At 37.2% G+C, this 23,618-nt stretch overlaps 1 protein-coding gene across 1 annotated transcript in view; it reads right to left on the reverse strand.

The window, feature by feature from the left end:
* The window catches only part of DZIP1 (DAZ interacting zinc finger protein 1), an 89,236-nt gene that overhangs the window by 20,852 nt on the left and 44,766 nt on the right, over positions 1-23,618 (reverse strand). Inside the window, exons 11-16 of the mRNA XM_077158540.1 lie at positions 18,698-18,838; positions 18,205-18,253; positions 16,967-17,023; positions 13,848-13,904; positions 8,225-8,284; positions 2,500-2,642 (exon numbers count right to left, since the gene is read on the reverse strand). Coding sequence (XP_077014655.1) covers positions 2,500-2,642; positions 8,225-8,284; positions 13,848-13,904; positions 16,967-17,023; positions 18,205-18,253; positions 18,698-18,838 — 507 coding nt within the window. The remainder of the gene's footprint in view (positions 1-2,499; positions 2,643-8,224; positions 8,285-13,847; positions 13,905-16,966; positions 17,024-18,204; positions 18,254-18,697; positions 18,839-23,618) is intronic.

Genomic DNA, 23,618 nt, shown 5'->3' on the forward strand with positions numbered 1-23,618 from the left:
ATTTTTTAGAACCCTTGCATCACTCCAGAAAAAGATAAAAAGAAAAAACTCATACATAACATACCCTTTGCCCCTCCCTCATGCTGACCACTAGTATTTCCATCTACCCAATATATATATTTTTAATTGTATCCACTTTTAAAAAGTCCACAATATCTTCAATATCCAAGTCTACATCAAATGAAATACACGAGTTGTCATCCTGTGTATATAGATGCATGCCACAATTTAATTTTTTTTTTTTAAAAAGGTGTGATATGGATGTTTATGCAAGCATCTATGTATGGTTGGTAGATAGGCGGACAGATATGGAGATGAAGATATGCATATAGCAACATATTTGCATACAGAGATAGGTCAGTATGATCAATAGAAAGTTAGGAGGGAAAATACTAAACTATTAATGGGTTTCCCTCCCACCAGGTTGGACTGGAGGAGAGTTTTACTTCTCATTTATGTAAATTTTTTTAAGTAGTAGAATTCTGATAATTTTGTTTGCTTTTCAAATTAAAAATTCAAAACAAACATATTTTAGAAGGAAAAAGAAATGTTTGTCTCCCCTGCAAGCCCATAAATTCCAAGAAGGCAGGTACCTTGCCTATTGAACACCACTATAACTCCAACAAATCATTCATTAATGAGTGAGGATATATGAAAAACACTGGTATGAAGCACTAAAAGCTTTAAATGAGGACAAGGACTGTAGAACTGGAAAACAGAAAAGGAGGGACTGATTGATTGTTATGTTTCTATGGTATGTAAATTACGCATGTATATTATTTTTTGGATAAAGATGCCCCAAAAGAGAGTACAATGATGCTGAGTTTAGTAACAGGCATCCAGTGGAACGCAGGTCCCTCTGGAATCACTTTTAGAGAAGGAGCTCCTTGGCTGAAGAGGAATTACTGAGGCAGAGATAAGAAGAGCTCCAATAATTAGATTTCAGATCTTATTTACATGGGGGAAATACTTTCTGAACAATGTTACTTCTTTGTTAGACAGAAAGGACACAGGGATTCAACTTGGATACTTGAGATACATGAAACTACAGTTTCAAGAAACAATTCTGATAGGAATTATTGATATTCCACGAATAACTTTGACTCCAATTGCCTTGAAGGTGGTCAAAACCCACCTAAAAAGAGTCTACATGAAAATTAAAGACTGACAATACTAAGAGTTGGTGAAAGATGTGGAGTAACTGGAACCTTCACCCAACGATAAGGATAGTGCAAACTGGTACAAACCCTTTGGAAAACTATCTGGCAATACTTATTAAAATTAACACATGCCTATCCTTTGACCCAGCAATTTCATTCCTAGATATAAATCTAAGAGAAAGGAGTGCCTATGTCCTCCAAAAGAAATGCACAAGAATGTAATAGACAAAAGAATCCCAAACTGGAAATCCAAATGTCCAACAATGAAAAATTGATAAATGTAGTCTATTCATACAAAAAAATATTATACCACAAAAAAGAGCAAACTACTGCTACATGAAACAAGTATGACTCTTACAGACACAATCATAAGCAAAAGAAGTCAGTTACAAAATATTAAACAGTGTATAATAAGGTACAAGAACAAGCAAAATTAAGTCAAAATAACTGTTTTCCTCTGGGGAGTCAGAGGCAACAATGTCTAGGAAAAGGAAAAAGACAGTCTTCCAGGGAGTTGGAAATATTCAATACCCTGATCTGTGTGGTGATTACAGATCATATATACTTGCACACACATATGTATATATACATGTATATTCATACATCTATGTACATACACATCTATATATGTATGCATGCATGATATATACATATTTAAACAGTACATATATACATATCTGTATACACACATATACACATATGTATACACATGCCTATTTACACATACATATACACATGTACACACGTGAATATGTACACACACATGCACATGGATAAGTGTGCACATGTATATATGTAGACACAACCTATGTATATAAATCTACCAAGCTGCTCAGTTAAATTTGTTAATTTTTATGTATGTTAATGAAAGATGTAAAAAGCAAAAAGAGTTCCTACCTAATATAATCACTGAAATTATTCAATCTGTCAATAACATGAAATACAGTTCATCATCCATTCATTCAACAAGTAATTATCAAGTGCCAATTGTCTAAGAGGCTATGATTTGGGCTTAATATCAGAATGTTAGCACGGCAACTTTAGATACAAATACTGTTTCCTTCACAACTAATTATGTAATCTTAAGTAAGTTACTTAACCCTCTCTGTAATATGGAGATTGTTGCAACATTTAAATGAGTTATTTGTAAAGCTCTAAGAAAAGTACCTGGTACACAGTGAATGTCATCTAAATGTTTAATAAATAAATTGTGTCATATTAGCCTCTGGTCTCCAAATATGGACAGGACTGATAGGCCTACTTCTCTTCTCTACCATTTTTTATTTGGAAAACTAAATGAAACAAAGCTAGCAAATATTCCAAAACTGAATGAACTTACTGCATTAATCCCCAAGGTTTCCAGTTTCTCTACCAAACTCTGCTCCAAGACAGTTCTTATTTCCTTAGTGAGGGAGGGATTATTCTTCAAAGCTTTCCTTAAATGTATCTTGTTGTTGTTTAATTTCTGCTCATTTTCCCTTCCTGAAATAAGGCCAAAAATAAAAAGCATCAAAAAAAAGAATTAAACTAATACATTAAATCTCTAAACAAATAATAGTAAACACAACTTTTAAGCAGCAATTGAACATTTATAATGTTTTGAAGCCTTGGCATATTTTAGCTATTTAACACAATATATAATGCTTGAGTACAGTAGCTTCTAAAACTATCTTAAGGCTGCTTTCAATACTGCTTTCAGTATTTTTAAGGTCTCTTTCTTGATTGCTTAACTGAATTACAGCTAGATAAATAATGTGAGAAACACATGTAATTTTATAAAAGCATAATGAAAGAAGTAATTTAGAAGTTTAATGTTTTATTTCTAAATATGCATAACTATTTCCTGAGAAACTCACCTGCCTTAAATTCAGCTAGTATTTATGTATCATTTTTTGAAGGAAAATTCCCATTTATTTTAAGTAATTCAAGCTTTTTAACATTTCATAGTTTATTTAAAAGTTTTTACTTAATAAATTTAGTAGAAGCTAAGTTCACATAAAATTTCAAAATATAAATTTAATATCCCTCTTAAAACATTTACAAACATGAAAAGAGGTTTAAGAAGGTTTAGGATAAATACATTTTATTTAAAACAATCTACAATTAAAAACAAAAGAAATAAAAATATAAAAGACCACATTCTTTCCACTTTTCTTTCCTATTATATTCCCCACAATAAAATGTCTAGTTCAAGAAAATTTGGAGAAGGGGAGCAATTTCATGACCTTTGAAGGACTGAGTCCATATGTCAAAGGAAACTTGAAGCCTTGATCAAAGAGACCCAGAGCTTGTTCAGATCTTTAGTTAATGTCCAGATTTGGAAGAAAGGCAGTAACTGAACGATCATTTTGGAATCTAATCTCTGAGTGGGGGCATTTCACCCAACGAGGGTCATATCAAGTGCCCTTCTCTATGTCTGGAGCTGCCAGGCTGCCCTAAGATCCTGTCCGTCATTTTACTGTCTCATCCATCTCAAAGGCTGAGATTTTTTTAGGTACCCACAGCACTGAGATTTTTCAGATGATCTTGAACAAAACAATTTTTGCTTGAGATATCTACTAAATACCACTTCAATTTAACAGTAAAGAGTGTTTCTGTTCATTAATAAACAATTTTACTATTTAGACTAATTAGTAAAGAGTCTCTCTCTCTCTCTATATATATTTTTTTGGGTGCATGGTCCAGGAATTGAACCCGGGTCTCCCACATGAAAGTCAGGCATTCTAACTTCTGAACTACCCATGCACCCCTTATATTTTCTATATATTATTTTTTGGCATTGGCAGGCTCTGGGAATCGACCCCAGATCTTCAGTATGGCAGGTGAGAATTCTGCCACTGAGCCACTGTTGCACCACTTTATATAATATTTATTACTTACACAAATAGTTTATATATATATTTATTTTTATTATTTATATATAATTGGTAAATAGAATTAGTCAATTACTATTTTAACATTAAATAGAAAAAAACCCTACATGGAAGATGTTTTTCTATGCTTTGCCACAACAGCTTGCTAAACTGAAACATTAAAAACTTATGTTTATATACAATTAAAAGTTACAAGTAATCTTAAATTTTATATGCTCAGTGTTTGTATTGCTGTTTTCCCACCAATGCTTCAAATATTCTGAAATCATTACAATAGTAAAAATTATTCTCTCCTAGGAGCTAACAATATATAAAAATCTAGTGGATTTAGTTGCACAACAGCCATTTGGCTGGTCTTGGCTTATAGTTTGCTATCAGGTCTGCAACTATCTAGAGCAAAAAATAAAAAGAGGTTCCAAGAGGAAGCCTGGAAGTTATGGTGCCACCATTTAAATAGATGCAGCTCTTTCTCCCTGAATGGGCAAAGACTATTTTTTTTCTAGTATATCAGATTAAAAAGAAACTACACAGAAGCATAGCCTAAGGAGTGGTTCCAGGTGTCTCCACTGGGACATGAGGCCATAACAAAGGGTTCGAGTGATGCCTAAAATGGCTTGGCCACAAATTTAAAGAACTGTAAAGCCTTTATACAGCAGTCTTTGAATTCTTTTGCTTATTCTTTTGTCCAAGTTCATGTTTAAGCCATCAATCCTGATGATAATCATTTGATGACCAAGTTCTCCCCAAATTATGGCAGAGTATACATTTCCCTTTGTCCTCAAATTCACTTTATATTTTGGATCTTTCTTTGGAAAGTAATTTTATGAATAACTAAAAAGCCCTTTGTTAGAATGATCTTACAAGGCTGAGGCCAGCCAAATGCAGCAACAGAAAGAATGTAGAATGGATAGAAAACAATAATTAATGCGGTTCTTGGTAAAGGTGAAGCTAATCACTTGGAAACCAACCACAGCTGAAGATTTTAGTAAAGGACATATTTTCACTAAGATACAAGAAGAAACTTTCTAGAGAATAGCATTTTCTCTAATTAAAAATTTTAAACTGTTGAGCACATGGCGATTCTGATGCATGCTAGCCTATGCATGAGTTAGTTGTCAGCCATACAACACGGCTTTGTGGTAAGCAAATAACTAATGCAGAGCAAGTAATTAAAAAATAAACAGAATTTCTGAGTTAGAAGGAACTTCATCTGTCATCTAGTAATGAACCTCCTCTGTTTTCATACAAGGACACCCAATTCAGAGAGGTAAAGAGATAAAAGGCCAACCTAACCTTCCTTTCTCAGCTACATTGTTCTTTACATTAAAATATGGAAAGCAGAAAATCTGGACTTTAGTTCCAGCTCTGTCAATAATTAAATTCAACAACCTGGAGTAATCTAACCCTCCTGAGTTTTAAATTCCCAAAATATAAAATGGCCTCTAAGATCCCTCTTGGCCCTCACATTCTAATATCCTCTATAATAGCAAGATGAAGTAAGACTCTATGCAACTCACTTAAAATACAAGACGCAGAAATATTCACGAGTTATTTCTTAGATGGAACCACAGTGGTTTTTTGTTTTTGTTTTTGTTTTTTTTTCTGCAAATCTTTGCCGAAAGTCAGCTTCTCAGGCATTTATGTGCAAATTGTTAGCATAAACTGAGCAATTTATTGATAGCAATTAATTTGCTGGCTGTGAGCTGACTCCACGGAGGCCCTGGAAGCATGCTGTTACTGTTTTATAATGGCACACATAAGTCCTGAAGCATTTCTGCCATCCTGTAGCACTCTCCTATTTCCCACCTGAGCTGTGTCTGGACTCACAAAAGTGGCAAGAATTATTTTCTCTCCCAACCCAGTACCCCTAATGTGACAACAACCAACAATGGCATTTGCTTTCAGTGATCCCCAACACATCTTCCACTGACTGGGAGGGAGAACCCTAATAGAAGCACGGGCAGAATGGTGCAGTGGGGGGAACTCGGAACTGAAGGTGAAGAACCTAAATTGGGTGATGGTGACAAATCCCTGTTCCTCCTGGAACTCTACTTGACTCATTTTTAAAATGAGAATGTGAACTCTCCATTTCAAAAGTACCTCTCACCCTTTCTATGAACCATCTGATACATTCACAGATTGATCAAGCAAAAGAGATTTTAGGTTTTGGACAGTAATAAATGCTATTTGTATAGGAGAGAGAGAACATGATAGTTGCAAGTAAAATCATGACATTATTCAAAATTCATATAGGATAAGATTTGTTCATTTTGTCTCCAGTAAACCAACAGGGATGGCTGAAAATATTTAAAGACAACAAGCAGTATATCTCTTAATCTGTAGGGATCATGAACTCACAGGCCTACAGGTCTAAGCAGCTAAGGCAAAGAAGGCAAGTGGGCAGAAGAGTGTGGGGAGTGGTGGTGAAGGCAACCCAAGGAGCACTATCCTGCCTTTAAAGGGGGTACATGTTTCTCATTGCTGAATGTTGCTAAGAAGTACTGTCAGATCTTATATTTATTTTTTAAGAGAAGAAAGAAATTCAGATATCTACGTGAAATACTCTGATTTTAAATGCTGGGAACCAATTATAAAATTTTGCCAGTAGTGGACAGCTCAAACACATCACGTCTACAGAATGGATTTAGCCACAACCCTCTTCTTTGAGACCTGGGCACCTTGGCTTTCTGTCTGTCTGCTGGTAATGACTCACCCAGCTCACTCTTCTTTCTTTAGTAATGGATCAAGAGGAGCATTATTGAAGAGCACGATAAGATCCCTTAAAGTTATGCTCATCTAAATACTCCTAAGTTTGTATCAAAACCATTTTAGGACTTTAAATTACCAATGTGATTTAATGTATCTATACTCCCTCGTTTCAGGAATAAATAGGTTTTTAAACATTGGGACAGAAATTACAAAGAAATAAGAGCAAAATAAAGTAAGCAACTAAAAAAACTACCCAAAATTAATGCCAATGATTAGCAACTGCTTGGAGAAGGAGACATGACACCCGAAATTAAACAGTTTTTTAAAAGAAGAAAGTCAAGACAAAATTTCAATGATACATGGAAGCAAAATAAATAAACCCCCATTAAAAATATCAAAAAGGCATTGATGACTAGTATAGCAAGACTAAGACTTGAAATAATGCATCATGTAGCTATTATGAATATGCCTAATGAGGTCAATTCTCAAATTTGCAGCCTTGAAAAAAAAATTTTAAGTGGAAAAGTCTAGAGAACAGAGGAGTTGTAACAAATATTAAAAGTTCACATATTAGAATGTGTGATTTCATTCTTTTCCTGGCAAAATGACAAAATCATAGGCCATATAAATAGTAACAATTTGCTTTCTCTAAAGATAAGCTATAAGCAAAACATTACTATTAATAAGGAGAAAATTATGATAAATTATTTCAAATTGTTTTAAGGATCTACAAATCTGGCATTTAGAAAATACTCCTTATAGCTTTTTTTTTTTTTTTTTTTTTCCTGCATGGGCAGGCACTGGGAGTCAAACCAGGTCTCTGGCATGGCAGGCAAGAATTCTGCTACTGAGCCACCGTTGCAGCACCCTCCTTATAGCTTTTAAAAAACATTTCCATAAACTTCAAAAGTCGATAGAGGACAATTTTTAGAGTAAGAGTTTAATTATCTTCCAAAACCTGTAACAGATTCCAAATTCCATCATAATTATATTATTCTGCACATGAATTTTTACATTCAAAACTTAGACATTATGCTGTCCTTGCAATTAAAAATAATTTTTAAATGGGCACTTCACCCACCTATTTCACAGATTCAGGTTATAAGAAATCACTACTGTGATACAAATATTTTCATATCATTTGACTGGTACACAACACATGTGTAGACTTACCAACTGACAAAAAAAAATCTCTACTGAGATAAAGACAATCTTTTTTTTCAAGTTCCCTGACACAGGAGATGTCTTATTCTTTTCCTTGCATAAAAATACAGTAAAGCAGAGAAAGAAAAACAACAAATATTAGGGGAATAAGATAAGAGAACACTATATATAGACTGAAAATATAATCCACACCTAACCTTCTTCCCTAATTTTGACACAGTATGATAAAAGCCACAGGCTATTTTCAAGATTTAGGTATTAGCATATACATATGTGTAAATATCTATATGTGTATACCCTGATCAATCCCTTTGTTACCTTTTTCTTCCTCTGAAAGCTCTTCTATTGGTTCCAGTATGTGTGACGCGAATGCCTGTTCTATTAATGAGGAAAAATAAGAAGAGTACAAACAGAACAACAGCAAAGTAAAATTATTTTCCTTTCAAACAATTTTGAAGATATAATTCCATGGTATTTTAATCATGCCTAAATAATAATTTACTAAAAAAAATATGGAGGCAGTCAGTTGACGCTAGTCACTTGCTCATGGTTATTTTCTCTTCTTATGTATTTTCCATCAGCTCCACTCTGAGGAAATTACATTTTTCAATAATTAAGTTAAAATTTCTCATTCATTAACTCATCACCTGATATGGCCCTTTAAAGGCACTAGGGAGCAACAGCAAAAGATTTTCATCACTTATCCCTAACCTTATAAAACATTTTGATCAGCTGGTTAAGTAAAAAATTAATGGAAATATTTCAATTCCAAAAGAAAAACAAATTTTTGTAAGGTTCTGGGACTTCCACTTTTCATCTGCTCCCAGTGTCCTTCTATGGTAGGACCAGGATTATAAAGGACAATGACAGGTGACCCCTAAGGTCAACAGCAAGACTAAGACCCATTCTTTTCCTTTTTTTTTTGATTTTTTTTTCAATTTAGAGAAGTTGTACATTTACAGAAAAATCAAGCAAAAAACACAGAGTTTACACACACACACACCCCATTATTAACACGTTGTGTTAGTGTGGTACTTTTGTTACAACCGACGAAAGAATATTATTAAAACTGTACTATTGTAATTATATTATTAATTATAGTCCATACTTTACATTAGGTTTTACTGTGTCGTATGGTCCTATCAGTTAATTTTTTATCCTAGTTTAACTATATACAACCTAAACCCCCCTCTTCCCCTTTTAACCTCCTTATTGCCAAACTACTTTTTAAGACCTAGTTCTGACTCCTGCATAGCCACCAGGAAAAGGCTGCAGGCTGGAAACGGTCCTGCCTCCACAGCTGGGGAGATGAAGGCTAGTGGGGGAGGGAGGTGGGCTTTCCCCACCACAGCATCAGAGCAGCGGTCAGAGGAAGATGGGATGACTTTTCCCAGGGATATGTTATGCGTACATCAGGAAACCTGCCAGCAGCATGAATCAAGCCAAACCCCATCCTATCAGAGGGAAATTTCTTTTATAAGGCAGGTCAGCTTTTGGCTGAACGGTTTAACGATGCAATCAGGCATAAGACAAGGTAGAAAATGCAACCAGGAAGTCTGGTTTACATGGTGCATGGTTAACTCATCTTCAGCTTGGAATCTACCCAGCTGGCTCTCCACCCAAACCAACAAGGCAACGTCACTTCATTCTACCACCAGACTCCAGGCCGGGCCAAAGGCAAGGGTAACAGCAGGCAACAATTACTGAAGACTCACTGTGGCACACAACTAAGTGCTTTGCTCTTATTATCTCAGAATTCATACCTGTCTGCTTTGACGATTGGGTTTTTAATTTATTAAATGGTACTTCTGGTACTTTATTTTAGGTACATACAGGTTAAATCAATTCTCATGGCTTGCCCTGGAGCCTAGTCAACATATATAATGTTGGTTTTGCGGGGAAAACACATTTTAAATTACTTTCAAATGAGCTGTACAATGACACACTGAAGCAGCAGTTACTCTTTTTCCCAGTTCACATGAGTGGACCATGAATTCAGACAACTGTCTGCTGCCAAAGTCCAAGCTCTTGACACGAGGCTGTAATGTCACCCTACTGGCCTTCACGCCTGACAAATCTGCTCATCCCCATCTTACAGCTTCTCTAAATGGTGTACCTTTCCATCCACTATCTGAACTCATGTTTGACCCTTCTCTCCCTTGCTCCACAGCCCTCTGCCAACTCCACTGAACAGCTGTTATGCTCACTCTGTCACCTGCCAGCAGCACAAATAAAGCTTTATTACTACAACCCCAATTTCTTGGCAAGACTCTCACAGACTACTATAAACACCCCCAGCTGGTCTCCTCAGCTTTGATTCAATATACACATTCTGGTCAGGATAAGCTTCCAATTGCCTAATATCCAAAACACTGCCAAAAGAAAGATCCCTAACAGCTGTAGTCTGACACTCAATGGCTGCCATGAACAGTCCCAACTAACCTTATTTCCCTCAAATTTCTTCTGCATACTCTATGCTTGGCCAAAAAGATTCATCAGCACTGCTAATTGACATCTGGTGCTTTCCTGCTACCTTGTACTTCTACTTTGCCTAGAATAACATTTCGAGAAGTTCACATCCTACTCAACTCAAATGGTCAAATATACACTGCTCCATGAACCCTTCCCAGATTTCCCCCAATTAGAGAAAAATCCCTTCCTTGCCTGAATGCTCATTTCTCTCAGCCTGTACCACAATAGACTGAAAGTTTATTAGCAGCAGGCTTTTTTTCTGATGTATTTCAGTGTCTCTACCATGCCTCGCCTAGACTTGCACAAAGGCACGTGACCATCCATCTGTTGGATTAATATGGCCCAGGGGTCCATGACAGAAGGAAGGAATGGCACAGGACACAGCGGAGAAATTGGCATTTTTAATTATTCTCAAAAGGAGAAGAATTCACTAAAAACTGCCCTGAACTCCTGCAGGATGCAAATCTTGAATGACTATTTTTCCCATCAGCTGCATGCAAACATTCCCCTTTATGACTGCATGTAAGCATGGTCACCTCTAAGGGATCAGACTCATTCTCCTCTAGAGGGTCTAATCTGAGGAACTGAAACTTTCTCTTTGATTGTCCCCGGTCTGCTTCTGCAACAGTGTTCATTACGGTTGTACTCGGAGGGTGGGAGGTATCTTCCTTTTCATTAAGAGGCATGAAACACCAGATCCCTAGAATATACTGCTTCTCATGTACTGGACAACATAATATGCTTTCTCTGAAGTGTGGGTTAACTTTCAGTATCTCAAAATATAAAATATTTACTTTGAGAGAAAACTATACTAATAATTATAAATTCTAATAAAAATATTTCTTCCCTTTTTAGAACCAAGTATAACATACTGAAAGGCTTTAGAGCAGCTTTCGATTTTTAATTGTGGCCTTGGTTCAACCTACATGATTAAAGACAGGGAAACATAAATCTCTCACAATTTAAAGACCAAAGTGAAGGAGCTCTTTATAGTTAGAATCTAACAGGTCCCCACGGGGCCTGAAAGAAAGTGATTATTTAGCATCCTCACTACTAGACGAAGATGAGTATTTTGCCTGGACACTTTAAAAGAAAAACGGGACTGCATTATCCAGTCAGATGACCTAAGAGCTAAGGGCTTATGGTTCTGTTTAACAATAAAGTATAGTTTTCTTTCTGGACACTGTAATACTACAATTCAGTCACAACTTCCTGAGCACTGTGTTCTCTGGTGGTGAAAATAACTAGTGAAAATTTCTTTGAGGTTTTCACCAGGAAAAACTTATGGTGGTGAATGATAATCAAGTATGGTCATTTATTTTCCCCAGAATCCATATTTCATTCTATCTATAGCCCTAAAATCAGAACTTTCCACCTATATTATTTAACTCATGTAGCAAAGGTGAAAAGTAGGGGAGTTGTCAAAGTTCCCATTTTTATCCAAACCCTCCTTCAGGAAAGAGGAGCTGGCACTTTGGGTCTCTCTCCAAGATCTGCCCTCAGGTGAAGGGAGCAGCCTACAGCAGAACCCCCCCTCTTCCTGGGCAATGTACATCTGGCAAATAGCCTCTGCAGGGATACAATGGCTGCCCCCTGGCCTCAACAGGGGACCGTTTGGAAATGCCCATCCCTGTTCCAAGGCTCCTGGTAGGTTCTCCGTGTCCTTCTCCCAAGAGCACTCCCCTGGTAAGCCTCCCATCTGTAATTCTCTACCTCAGATTTGTCCATTTACCAGAGAACCCAAGCTAAGACTGAGTAATCATGACATTTTTCATGGTAAAGAATCTCATTGAGCTTTGATATTAAACAAAAGGAAAGATGGGGGGGGGTAAACATGGAGTAATTAATATGCAATATACTAGACCATACACTCCATACCCCATGGCCACATCTGGGGACGTGGCCATGAATGGGGTGAGGGGCAGTTTAATGAGTCCCAGTCAAGCCTCCTCCTAGTTTCTGATCCATGGAGGTGCTCACAAAACAGCTTTGATTCCAACCCAAACATTGAGGGCCCCTTGCCAGGTCTGGCTGGCATTTAAAACTAGCATTTCAATTCCCACAAATTCCAAGAAAGAACTATGACTGATTCATGTAGCCCTGAATCAATCAGTACAGTATCAACAATTGAACCTGGTGCTTTTGAATTGATAGATTTGAATTAACTACAGACAGCTTAATATACCTACCATATGTAACCCTTATTGAGAACCAAAAAATTCAAAGAAAATATGGACCTCATACATAGAGAAGGCTAGTGATGACAAAGTAAAAGAAAAAAGAAAAAGAAAGAAAATTTCTGTGTAGAAGTATAAAAGAGAAGTGGCCAGCAACACCTTATAAAAATTAACCCCAAAAAGGAGACAACAGACAAGATTTAGACCTGCTGTAAAATAATATGAATAGAAAATACTTGCTAAAGATCATTTTCTTTTATGTTCAATATTAAAGCAAATTTATATAAGTCCAATGTACTATCTGCACATGGTCAAAGGGAAAAAACTGCATATTCAAAATACTTGTATTTCTAATAATGCAGAGAATTTATACATTACATTTTGTGACCACATGCTTAAGGGAAATGACCCATCTGAAATGATCTTAGGAAAAATAAGGTGCAATAAACAATTTCACGAGTCACTGGGTAAAATGAATAAATACTAAAGATCATCAGTGCAGACCACAATGTTAATTAAGACAAGATTTAAATAAAAAAGGCTAAAAACAAGGTGAAATGATCATTGGATTCCAGAAGCATCTGTAGTTAAGATTCTCCTTCCCATCTTAATTCATTTGTAATATCCAGTAGACCAGAGGAAAACAAAGTGCTGAAATGCATACTATGAAAACTGTAAGCAACTTAACTGTATTAAAGTAAAATGCAGCTATAAATATTTCCTCCATTTCTTGGATCATGTTTACAATACTCATCATCCTTGTGGTCTGGTCTAAGAACTGAATCCTAGCAGTGAATTCATCCAGTGGGTCCTACTTTTTTCCTTTGGTTTCTATCACATGTTTTGGTGTTTTTTTTTTAGATTTTCCCAACCAATTGTTGAACCTGTTTGTTTAAAAAAGGTGACTTGCTGCCACATTGAAAGTTATAAAAACAATCACATATGCCCTGTGGCAAGTGCTGGTTGGCTGGTCTAGTAGAAAGGTCCCCTGATTCTTACCCAATACTTACTACTTTCCACCAAATATCATAAATAATAGAAGTACTACCCAAGGTTAAAATCTCTACTTGTGAGTCTGGCAACATACACATTTTCACTTTAGAACATTGGTATGTATGTTCAGTTTATAATAAAATCACATATGATGATTGTAGTTTTATTAACTGCTTTGCAATTAGTAAGATGTTTTCTGTTTTACATAATTACCCCTACAGAGGTACTTTCAGTTAATAAGTTATCTAACTCTGGGTGGTAACTGCATATAAAACACTGTGACCATTGCTGAAACTTACCATGTGCTATTGTTAGACTTGATTTAGCATCCAAAGTCTGTGGTGCTGGAGCATTCACTGAAACAGCATAAAAAGGTAAAAGCTCACAGGGTTCCTTACTTAAAGTAAAAGCATCGAACATGGTAATAACCAGATACTTTTCAAATTAGTCAAGACATATGCAGACCATAAGGGACAAATGTTTCAAATGATAAAGATATTATACAACTAATCTACAGAAATTTTTATAACAGCTTTATTTAGAAACATTTCATTCTTTCAAATGTATAATTCAGTGTTTTTTAGTATTTCACAGAGTTGTACCACCATCACTATCTAATTTTAGAATATTTTTTCCATCCCCCATAAAACTTTGAACTCATTAGGCATCATTCCCCATTCCTACCTCTTCCCAGTCCCTGGCAACCACTAATCTTTCTGTCTCTGTGGATTTGCCTATTCTAGACATTTCATATGAATGGAATTCACTGTGGCCTTTTGTGTCTGACTTCTTTCACTTAGCATAATGGTTTCAAGGTCTATCAAAGTAGTAGCATGTATAAGTACTTCATTCCTTTTTATGGCCGAGTAATAGTCCACTATATGGATATACTGCATTTTATTAATCCACTCATTAGGTGATATAATATATTTGGGTTGTATCCTCTTTGACTGCTATGAATAATGCAATAAATGGGCATTCATGTACAATAAACAATTTTTTAAGAGAACTCCAGCCACAGGAGTGATAGGGGCTAGAAGGCACCATGCAAAGGCATTCATTCAACCACAGCCTTTAGAAAGGAGCATACTTGATTCAAGTGAGACAAAAACACTCTGTATTTAAAAATATCTCTGGGGAATAAGATTTTACAGTCTCCCTTCCAATATTTGAGAACTGTTGCCTGGGGTTCCTCTCTAAACTATTTATTCATACATTTTGCTTCCAGTAAACAACACTTGTCTATTAATTTACTGTAGCTTAAGATAGATGTTTAATTCTGATCCTACCCTAAAAAATACTCAGTTACCTCCATAGGCATACATTTTTCGTCTTTACAAAGGCTACTGGTGAAAGTGTTCAAGTGGTCACTATGCATGAACAGCTAACAAATCTAGAAACAGGGTCTCCGAACCCACGTGCAATTGTGTAATCTAGATCTGGGTTTGCAAATTATAATCCCTGAGAGAAATCCAGTCCATCATCTGTTTTTGTGAATAATGTTTTCTTGACACACTGCCACATTCATTCATTCATTCATTCACATATTCCCTGTGGCTGATTTTGCACAATAACACCAGTTAAGTAGTTATAAGAGACCATTTGGCTTACAGAGTCTAAAATATTCACTATCTAGCTCTTTACATGAAAAAAAAAAACACCAAAAACCATAACAAAAATCCAGAATATTCACTATTTAGCCTTGATCTAGATAATATTATTCCAGCTTTGATTTGATTATAGAATCAAAGCTCTGATCTCATTAAAACTGATCATGTCCAGGCCTTCTTTCTAAACTACCAAATTTATCACCTTATTATGGAAGGTAGTATGTAAGTTCTGAAATGAACTTGGCTAGTGTCTAAATCACCAAGAGGTCAGATTGTCAGGGTAAACAGGTCTGACCTCATCTAGCTGCCACTGGACAATAGAAAGCCTTCATTCTGCTGGGTATGGAACTTATTTGTTTATTTTATATCTCCTAAGTTGTCTTTCAATTTATGATTTGGATCTTCTGATCTTAACCTCACAGTGTGTGTCTTCTATTAAGAAAAGAACATTTCCTGCCACCATTACAACCTTAGCTTTGAGATACTTTTCTATACTGGGATAAGAATCACAATGAGCCAGCTACCCTCTCTTTAGTTCTCATGCCCAAAGACCCCACTTGTAAAGGGATCCCTACATATGCAGCTAGAAGGCCAATTTTTTTGTGTGTGAATTCTCTACAGTCCAGTGGCATCCAAAGTTTTTTTGAATATATTCCCTATGAAAAAAAGTTCTTAAGTGATCCTTTTGAGATGAGTACATTTAAATAAATTTTACTTACACTATAGTACAAATATTATGCATATTATAAACATTAAAAATAATTGAAGGAATTAAAAGGATGAGATTTTAAAATATATATATGAATAGAAATTCTAATAATTTCTTTCTCATATTGCAATACATCATTTTGTATACTCCCTAGGGGAGTCAGCCACTACCCTAACCAAATATAGCTTTGGTATTTTTATTCTGCCTGTATGTTTGAGTCTAATCAGCTTATACAGTTTGTTTAAATAATTTGGTATTTTTTAACCAACTGTCTCCAAAATGGGATTTATTTATTTTTTTTTCTTTATTACATAAGAGGCAAGTCAAGCTTCTCTTTTCTCCTCACCCCCTTGACACTTAAACTACTGTCTCCTCCTCACACCTCCCAACCTCTTCTGCTTCCAGAGCAACATCAAGCAGCCTCAGGGAGCAGCAGTAAAGTCTGAGCAGCTAAAACCATTGACAGTTTCTAGTCAATTGTGCCAAACTCCCAAATATGCGCATTAAAGTCCTTTCATCACTACACCGTCCCCCCACTACTCCTGGGCCCACATTTATGACACTATTCCTCAGTGAACCCTCAGTTCGGGGGCCCTCGTCTGTGTAGACCCGGTACTTGCAGCCGGTCTCCAGCTGCCCTCTTTTGCCCACCATTGCCTGCCCTCTTACCTCCTCTACTCAGTTCTTTTCCTCTCCCTCACACTTTTTTGAATGGAAATAAAAATATTTAAACTATTTATCTATTATTGCTTTTTTTGTATATAAGTTACATTTCACAATAAAAAAGTTTAAAAAGAAAAAAGATCAGTTTCTAAAATATAAAGATTATGGCTTTTTGCTATACTGCCAAATCCTGCCAGCTCAGAGAGACAGAACATCTGTTCGAAGCCTGCAGCAACCTGTGTCTCCACCATGGCAACATGTGACAATCTTGGGTTTTACAATGAAGTCAAAACCAGGACTCAAAAAGTGTTATGCCCACTCTAAATATACTGGTTTTAAAAGAAAAGCCGCTAGAATAATAAGAAAGCCAAAGTTATGTTTTGATTCAATATTTTCAAGCTGTCTTTAGAATACTGAGCTTATTATAGAAACTTACTAGGTACAGCTGGGGCAGCTGGCTTAGGTTCAAAAGTTTGCCAAGTTAAAGGATTCCCTAAAATAAAATTAAAAAAATTAATTAATAATGAAATAATAAGCTATGGGTTAAATTTTGGCAGTCTTATCCTAATCTTCCCTGCCCTGGGAAACTATAAATTAAATTTGTCCACATCTAGTAACTCACCCAATGGAATAAAGAAGTTTAACATAAATCCTTTTAAAGCTAAATGTTTCCTAAAATCACTTTTAGTCAAATATTTATGACATCTACGTAAGTACACAGATTTCCCCATTATATGAATTCTCACTATTCAAAACAAAGCTAAAGGGCCCTGGCCCTTCCCAATCCTCTATCTCAAAACGAGAAGAATGCAGGGTATAGTACAATGTGTCTCTACATGACCCCCAGGAAAAGGGAGGAAACCCAACTCATAGACCCCTGTGACAATCCTTGGTTGGAGTTCCTCAAACAGACAAAGATTCTTTAACAACTTGAGATGGACCAGAAGTCATTAAGACTGGGACCATTTGGAAGGAGATAGTGCATAAGACGAGCTTTTAGGATGTATTGTGAGACCTTGCACTTCTGGCTCCCAGCCTCCCTTCTCGTCTAGCTCTTAAAGTGACATGGAGATGAGTGGGCTACCATTGCTATAGTCAGGATACACCCACCGCCATTCTTAAAACAAACTTCGGATACTCAAACTACTACAACTGACAATAATGCAGCAAGCTTTTATAGTACTTTAGAATAATGAAGAGTTAATATCAACCATAAGAGCTAACACTAATGAGGTACACTTCACATGTGCTATTTCATTTACCCCTCCTAACAACCCTAGGATATAGTTATTCTTACCACCCCTACTTCAGAGATCCATTCACAAAGCTACAAGTGTTGGAGATGGGAGTTGAACCTCGTCTATCTCCAGACTCTGTAAAGATCAGTAGGTAAATCATTACTGAGCCTGTGTTTTATGTATTACAATATTCTGATAAAAGAATATAAATATTTGAAATCATTAAATGATAGTTTGGATATTTAAAATTCCCAGACTTTCTGGGATGTGGTAATAGATCTCCCAACTTAAAAATAACAAAAGGACAGATTACTCAAATTGAAATAACAAGACATTTCCATCTTAGCAGACACACATCAGCATGGCTCACATTTTTCTTGATGCCCAACACTTAGCTACGGAGCGGCCTCCAGCACGGGGATGTCTGTCCACCTACCTTTGGAATCACCAACACTGTTAAATGGCTTACTGGTAAACTCTTTAATCTGCAAAGAAAAACAGTCTTCCAGTAACACACATTTGAAACTAGATATGGACATACTGAATAATGGACAAATTACAGGAGTTATTAAGTTAAGCTTTTCACTAAATCCTCCAAAGACACTAATTACATGGACTTTAAATACATGAAGACAAAAGTTTTTAAAAAGCAGCATCTGGATTCAGCTGCTTCTCAAAGAAATTACTCAAAGAAATTTTTATCTATTTTCAAATTTATTCTCAATCCTAATTGAATAAATCTTTTAGGCATTAGTTTTAAATGTCTTTTTAAAAATGCATTTTCTTGGATTTACTTTTGCAAGCTATCAAGGGAAATAAATATTCCATCTTTACCCTGCACAACTTACAAATGCTCTAAAATAAACACATGCTCTTAAATAAATTACATTGTTTAAAGAACCACAGTGTTAATAGGTAGCTGGACATACCTGCTGTCTCTGAGTAATAATCAGCTCATTCTGTTCCTGAAGTCTCTGCCCTAGCTCTTCTATTCTTTTTTTGTAGAAAACATTACTTGCATTTAGATCATCTATCATTGAGGTTCGAAGTTTCTCTATATGTGAAAGAAGCTAAAAAAAATATGTAAGAAACATATTCCTCTGAAAGCAGCATGTAAAATGTCTTCATTCCACAGGTTTTATGGATACTCCTGCCTTCTTCACTGACTTCATATTATCTACGCACATCAAGTTGTTATATACAAGTTTGATCGCTGCGTATCAAGCCCCTTGCTGTTTAAGGTGCTTCATCTCTGTTCCGAGGGAGCTCATGACCCAAGACAGGTGACTGATAACACGACACCTGAGCAAACTCGAGCACATTACATGAAGTAACACATGGATAAACAATGGCAAAGGACTAAGGCTTCTGCCGCGACGCAGCTCTGGTGCCCTACCCCTAGAGCCCGGTGCCCCTGGCTCTGTTACTGAACTTCCCAAATCAGTCCTTCACACAACCACCTGTGTCATTTATAGCTTTAGCGTACATTCCCTGGGACAGACAGCACAATCCCTGGTTCTTAGCAGGTTCTCAATAAATATTTACTGAGAAAGGGAAGAAGGAGCCATAAAGGAGAAAAGGAAGGAGGGAAGGAGGGAGAACAGAAGAAGGAAGCAATGGACAATGGGAGCAAGAGAGAGAGAGAGAGAGAGAGGAAGAGACAGAGATCCAAAGAATCACTGTGACTGGCTACCAGGGAAGACTGTTTACTGGACAAGAAGAATTGAAGAATTTGTTTTCAATTTAGAAAAAGATTATGTTGTGGACTGAATCATCCCCCACAAAAGGCATACTGAGGTCCCAACCACTGGTCCTGTGTGGGTGAACCATTTGTAAATAGGACCTTTGAAGAAGTTATTAGTTAAGGTGTGCCCAAACTGAATGAGAGTGGGCTTTGATACAACATGGCTGATGGATTTATAAACAAAGGAAATTGGACACCAAAGAAACAGCCATAAAGAGCAGTCAAAAGCATGGAACCCAGAAAAGAAAGGAGAAGATGCCACCATATGCACTGCCATGTGATGGAAAAGCCAAGGAACCCCACAGATTCCTGGCCAGCTAGAAGATACTGACCCCAGGAGGAAGCAAGCCTTCCAGTCTCTGAAACTTTGGGCCAATCAATTCCTGTTGTTATGCCAACACACTATATGTATTTGTTTTAGGAACTAGGAGACTAAGACAAATCCATAGAGGCATTTCAGTAGTTCCTTAAACAGAGGTGAAGAAAATCTTGATAATTGGAGCTAAGGACATTCCAAGCTTAAAGCCTGGAAGAGGAGACAGGGATGGCTGATCAAATCAAGGGGAAGGGAGTAACCGAGGGGAATAGTCAAAAGCACCTAGAACAGTGTTTCCCGACTTGTTCGTTTAAATCAACACTCACCATATGCAAGACACTGTGCTGAGCACTGGGTCTTGTTTAATCCACACCCCAAACTTATAGATACATGTTATGAGCACAGAACAGAGAGGTTAGTCAAATGGCCCAGATTCAGACATCTAGCGGGGCAGAACACAGATGGGAACTTCCATCGTGCGGCTTCAAAAACCTTGCTCTCAATCAATATCTTTTTCTGTCTTCTTTGGTCTGCCCAAATGAAGTGCTCTCTGCTCATGCGGCTGGACAAACACTAGTAAACCAAGTTAAAGATGTTTTCTAAGCAATGCCTAAAAGGAACCTTTCACATGCTAATGAGTGTCAAGAACTCTCTGATTTTATTTAGCCACTGAACCATTTTTACAAACCACATTTATTAGCATCCTCTGGAAGAGTCCCTCCAAAAGCACACTTTGGGAAACTCTGGGCTAGAAAATAGAGGGAAAAGCCAGTAAAGATGTGCAAGATCCTGAGTGGACCTGATCAACAATATGGGGAGTGGTTCCAGGCCCCCAAAAGAATGGGGACACAAGAGAAACTGAAGGATGGCAAAATTTTTATACTGGTATTAAGAACTGACCAGAAAGATGCAGAAGAGAGTTCACTAAGAGGATTGGGATAGTCTAAGCAAGGGATTGCCAGAAATTATTTCAAAAAGTTTGGATCCTTGAACCCATTTCTGTGACTTTCTACCATTTCAGGTTGTACGCTTTTCTCTCTACCTGTCCACATCACTCTATTCTCCTTTCCTTAAATTATGTGATCATTCTACAACCTCCCAAACTCCAGAATCTTCTGTTGGGTCAAAAGGGAATGCCATCGCTTATCTGAAACTTCCTTTGAACTCCTACCCATGGTTATTTTTTTTTGAAAAAAAAAAAAAAGACTGCCAAGAATCTAAGTAAAGCAATAAAAAGTTGGCAGACACAACTTCCCTTAAACAGAGAAATATAATACGTGCATTGTAGGAACAGTAGGCACCAATCATGTGGAATAATTAATAGTTAGGTATCAGACAGAGATTACTAAAATTGATTGAATCTGTCCCACTGTTAGGGTTTAAAGAAATGAGGGAAGAAGTAAGCAGCTTCTAAACAAGCAAAACCAACAGACAAGGGAGCAGCGTAGCCTAGCGGTGACACAAAAACTTCCATCCTCCAAATACTTGGGGTGAGGCATCTCAGGCATAACCAGGAAAGGCCTCACTTCTCTGCACCACAACCAGTCTGTCTCCTCTTACTCTATCACAAATTGCAGCAGCAAAGTGAAAAACTGTGCAATATATTCTATTCCAGCCAAAAGACTACTGTAATTCCCACAACTGGCTGGAGCAGAGAACTTTAAAGAAGCAAGGATTAAAAATTACCCCCTACTAATAAAGAAATAACAACTGGTGTACCTAAATACCAATGCCACAAAAATGCTTTGAAAACTCAAGTAGTAACTTTAAATTTAAATTATCTAGGAGCCTGCGGTTCAAATCATGACTCCAAATCAAGATCACCTGGGTTTTGTGGGTTTTTTTTTTGATTGACTTTTTTTTCATTTCAAAATACACATATCCCAGACTTATCCACTGAAATCAGAATCCCTGAAACTGGAGCCTAGGCCTGTGTATTTTGCAAAAGATTCTCAGATAATTCAAGTTGCTTCCCTGAATAAAGCATCACAAAGGAATAGTACAATTCTTACAGAAAAACAACTACCCTAAGTTGTCTCTGCCTACTCTCCTCCCCAGATGCTACTTAATGGACCAGGCTAAGTGCCTGAACCATGACAGCTGAGCAAGACAGTGTAGTAGTTACAAGCATGGCCCTGGAGTTAAGAGGATCTGGATTCAAATACCAGGATCCTGAGCTAGATAATATCTTTCTAAGACTCCATTTTCTTATCTATAAAATGGGTATAATAGCAGTACCTACATTATAGAATTCTTAGAAGGATTAACTATATAGTAACTGTAAATACTAATTTATTTCAAAGCACTTTCATGAACCTGGTGGGGTGCACGTTAACCAGCTCTTAAAAAAAAAAGGCACTGACTGGGAAGAAATATGCACATTTGGTTCTGTAAGCTCTTATGGGCCAGCTCTAGCATACCAAGAACTATAATACTGGCCCATTTTTACTTCTTTGTAACACAGATGGAGAACACAAAACACTTCTTACAGTAAGAGAGGATATGCGTATGGTGCAGAAAAACTGCCTACCATCCAGTGTACCTTGGATCCTGCTCCTTGGCTGCAGATAAAACATACTGGGAGGTGAACACCACCTCCCCAACTATATGGTGACTGCATCAGCAGTAGCTCCCTGGGGTCCATGAGGAAACCCAGATGCAGTGTTCTTCCTACAGCAGACCATGCTTATAGCTATAGGTGACTCTTAATGATACTCTTGAGCCCTACAATTATCATTTCCTCAGCTATAAACATAAGGTCAACCCCCTGTTAGATGTCTAGCCACCTTCCATATTCATTCAGCAAGTATTTAATGAGAACCAACCATTTTAGGCACATTGGTGGGTGCTGGAAATACAATGGAGAACTAAACAGAGATAACCTTTCTTTCATATGGCTAATGATCTGGTTGGAGAGACAGACAATAAATAAGCAAATAAACAGTGATCAGAGCTACAGGGGCAAGTGATGAGAATAACAAAAGGAGAGGACTACCTACTTAGATGGACTGGTCCCAGGAGACATGAAAACTGGGGCCAGAGGAAGGTATGGTAGGCAGAATTATAGGACACCCCCAAGATTCCACCTCCTGGTATGCACAACCTGTCTAATCTACCCCACTTCCCTGAAATTGGAAACTGTGACATGCTTGTGACCAAAAGAATACAGCAAAGGTATAAAGACTTTGCAAATGCAATTAGAGCCCATAATCTGCTGGTGTTGAGTTGATGAAAAGGGAGATTATCCTGGGTGGGCCTGTCCTAAAAGTCCCAGGTCTTTCCTGAAGGGAGGGAGTGAAAGCAGGAGAGACACTATCCTGCCGTTCTTAAAGAAACCAAGAGCCATGCTGTGAACTGCTTACGGTGAGGTGTGGCCTCTGGTTGCTGAGGGTCTCCATCCCTCAACTTCAAGGCACTGAATATTGCCAACAACCTGAATGAGCTTGAAGTAGACCCCAAGTTCAAGATCAACTGCCACCCTGACTGCGTTGTTGTAAGGTCCTGAGCAGAGGAACCAGCCAAAACATGCCTGGAGTCCTGACTCAAAGAAACTGTGAGATGATAAATACGGACCATTTTAAGCCATTAAATGTGTGGTGATTTGCTATGCAAAATAGAATACAGAGGGGAAGGAGTCAGCGATGTGAGGAGCAAGTGGAAGGGCCTCCCAGCAGTGAAAAACAGGCGTGAAGAAGAAAAATACATACTGAGCAGTGAATCAAAGACTACATAACTTATGATGCAGCCAAGAGATCATCATATAGTCATCAAGAACCACGATTTTAAAGGG

The sequence above is a fragment of the Tamandua tetradactyla genome, chromosome 4, assembly GCF_023851605.1.
Source record: "Tamandua tetradactyla isolate mTamTet1 chromosome 4, mTamTet1.pri, whole genome shotgun sequence".
NCBI classification, from domain to species: domain Eukaryota; kingdom Metazoa; phylum Chordata; class Mammalia; order Pilosa; family Myrmecophagidae; genus Tamandua; species Tamandua tetradactyla.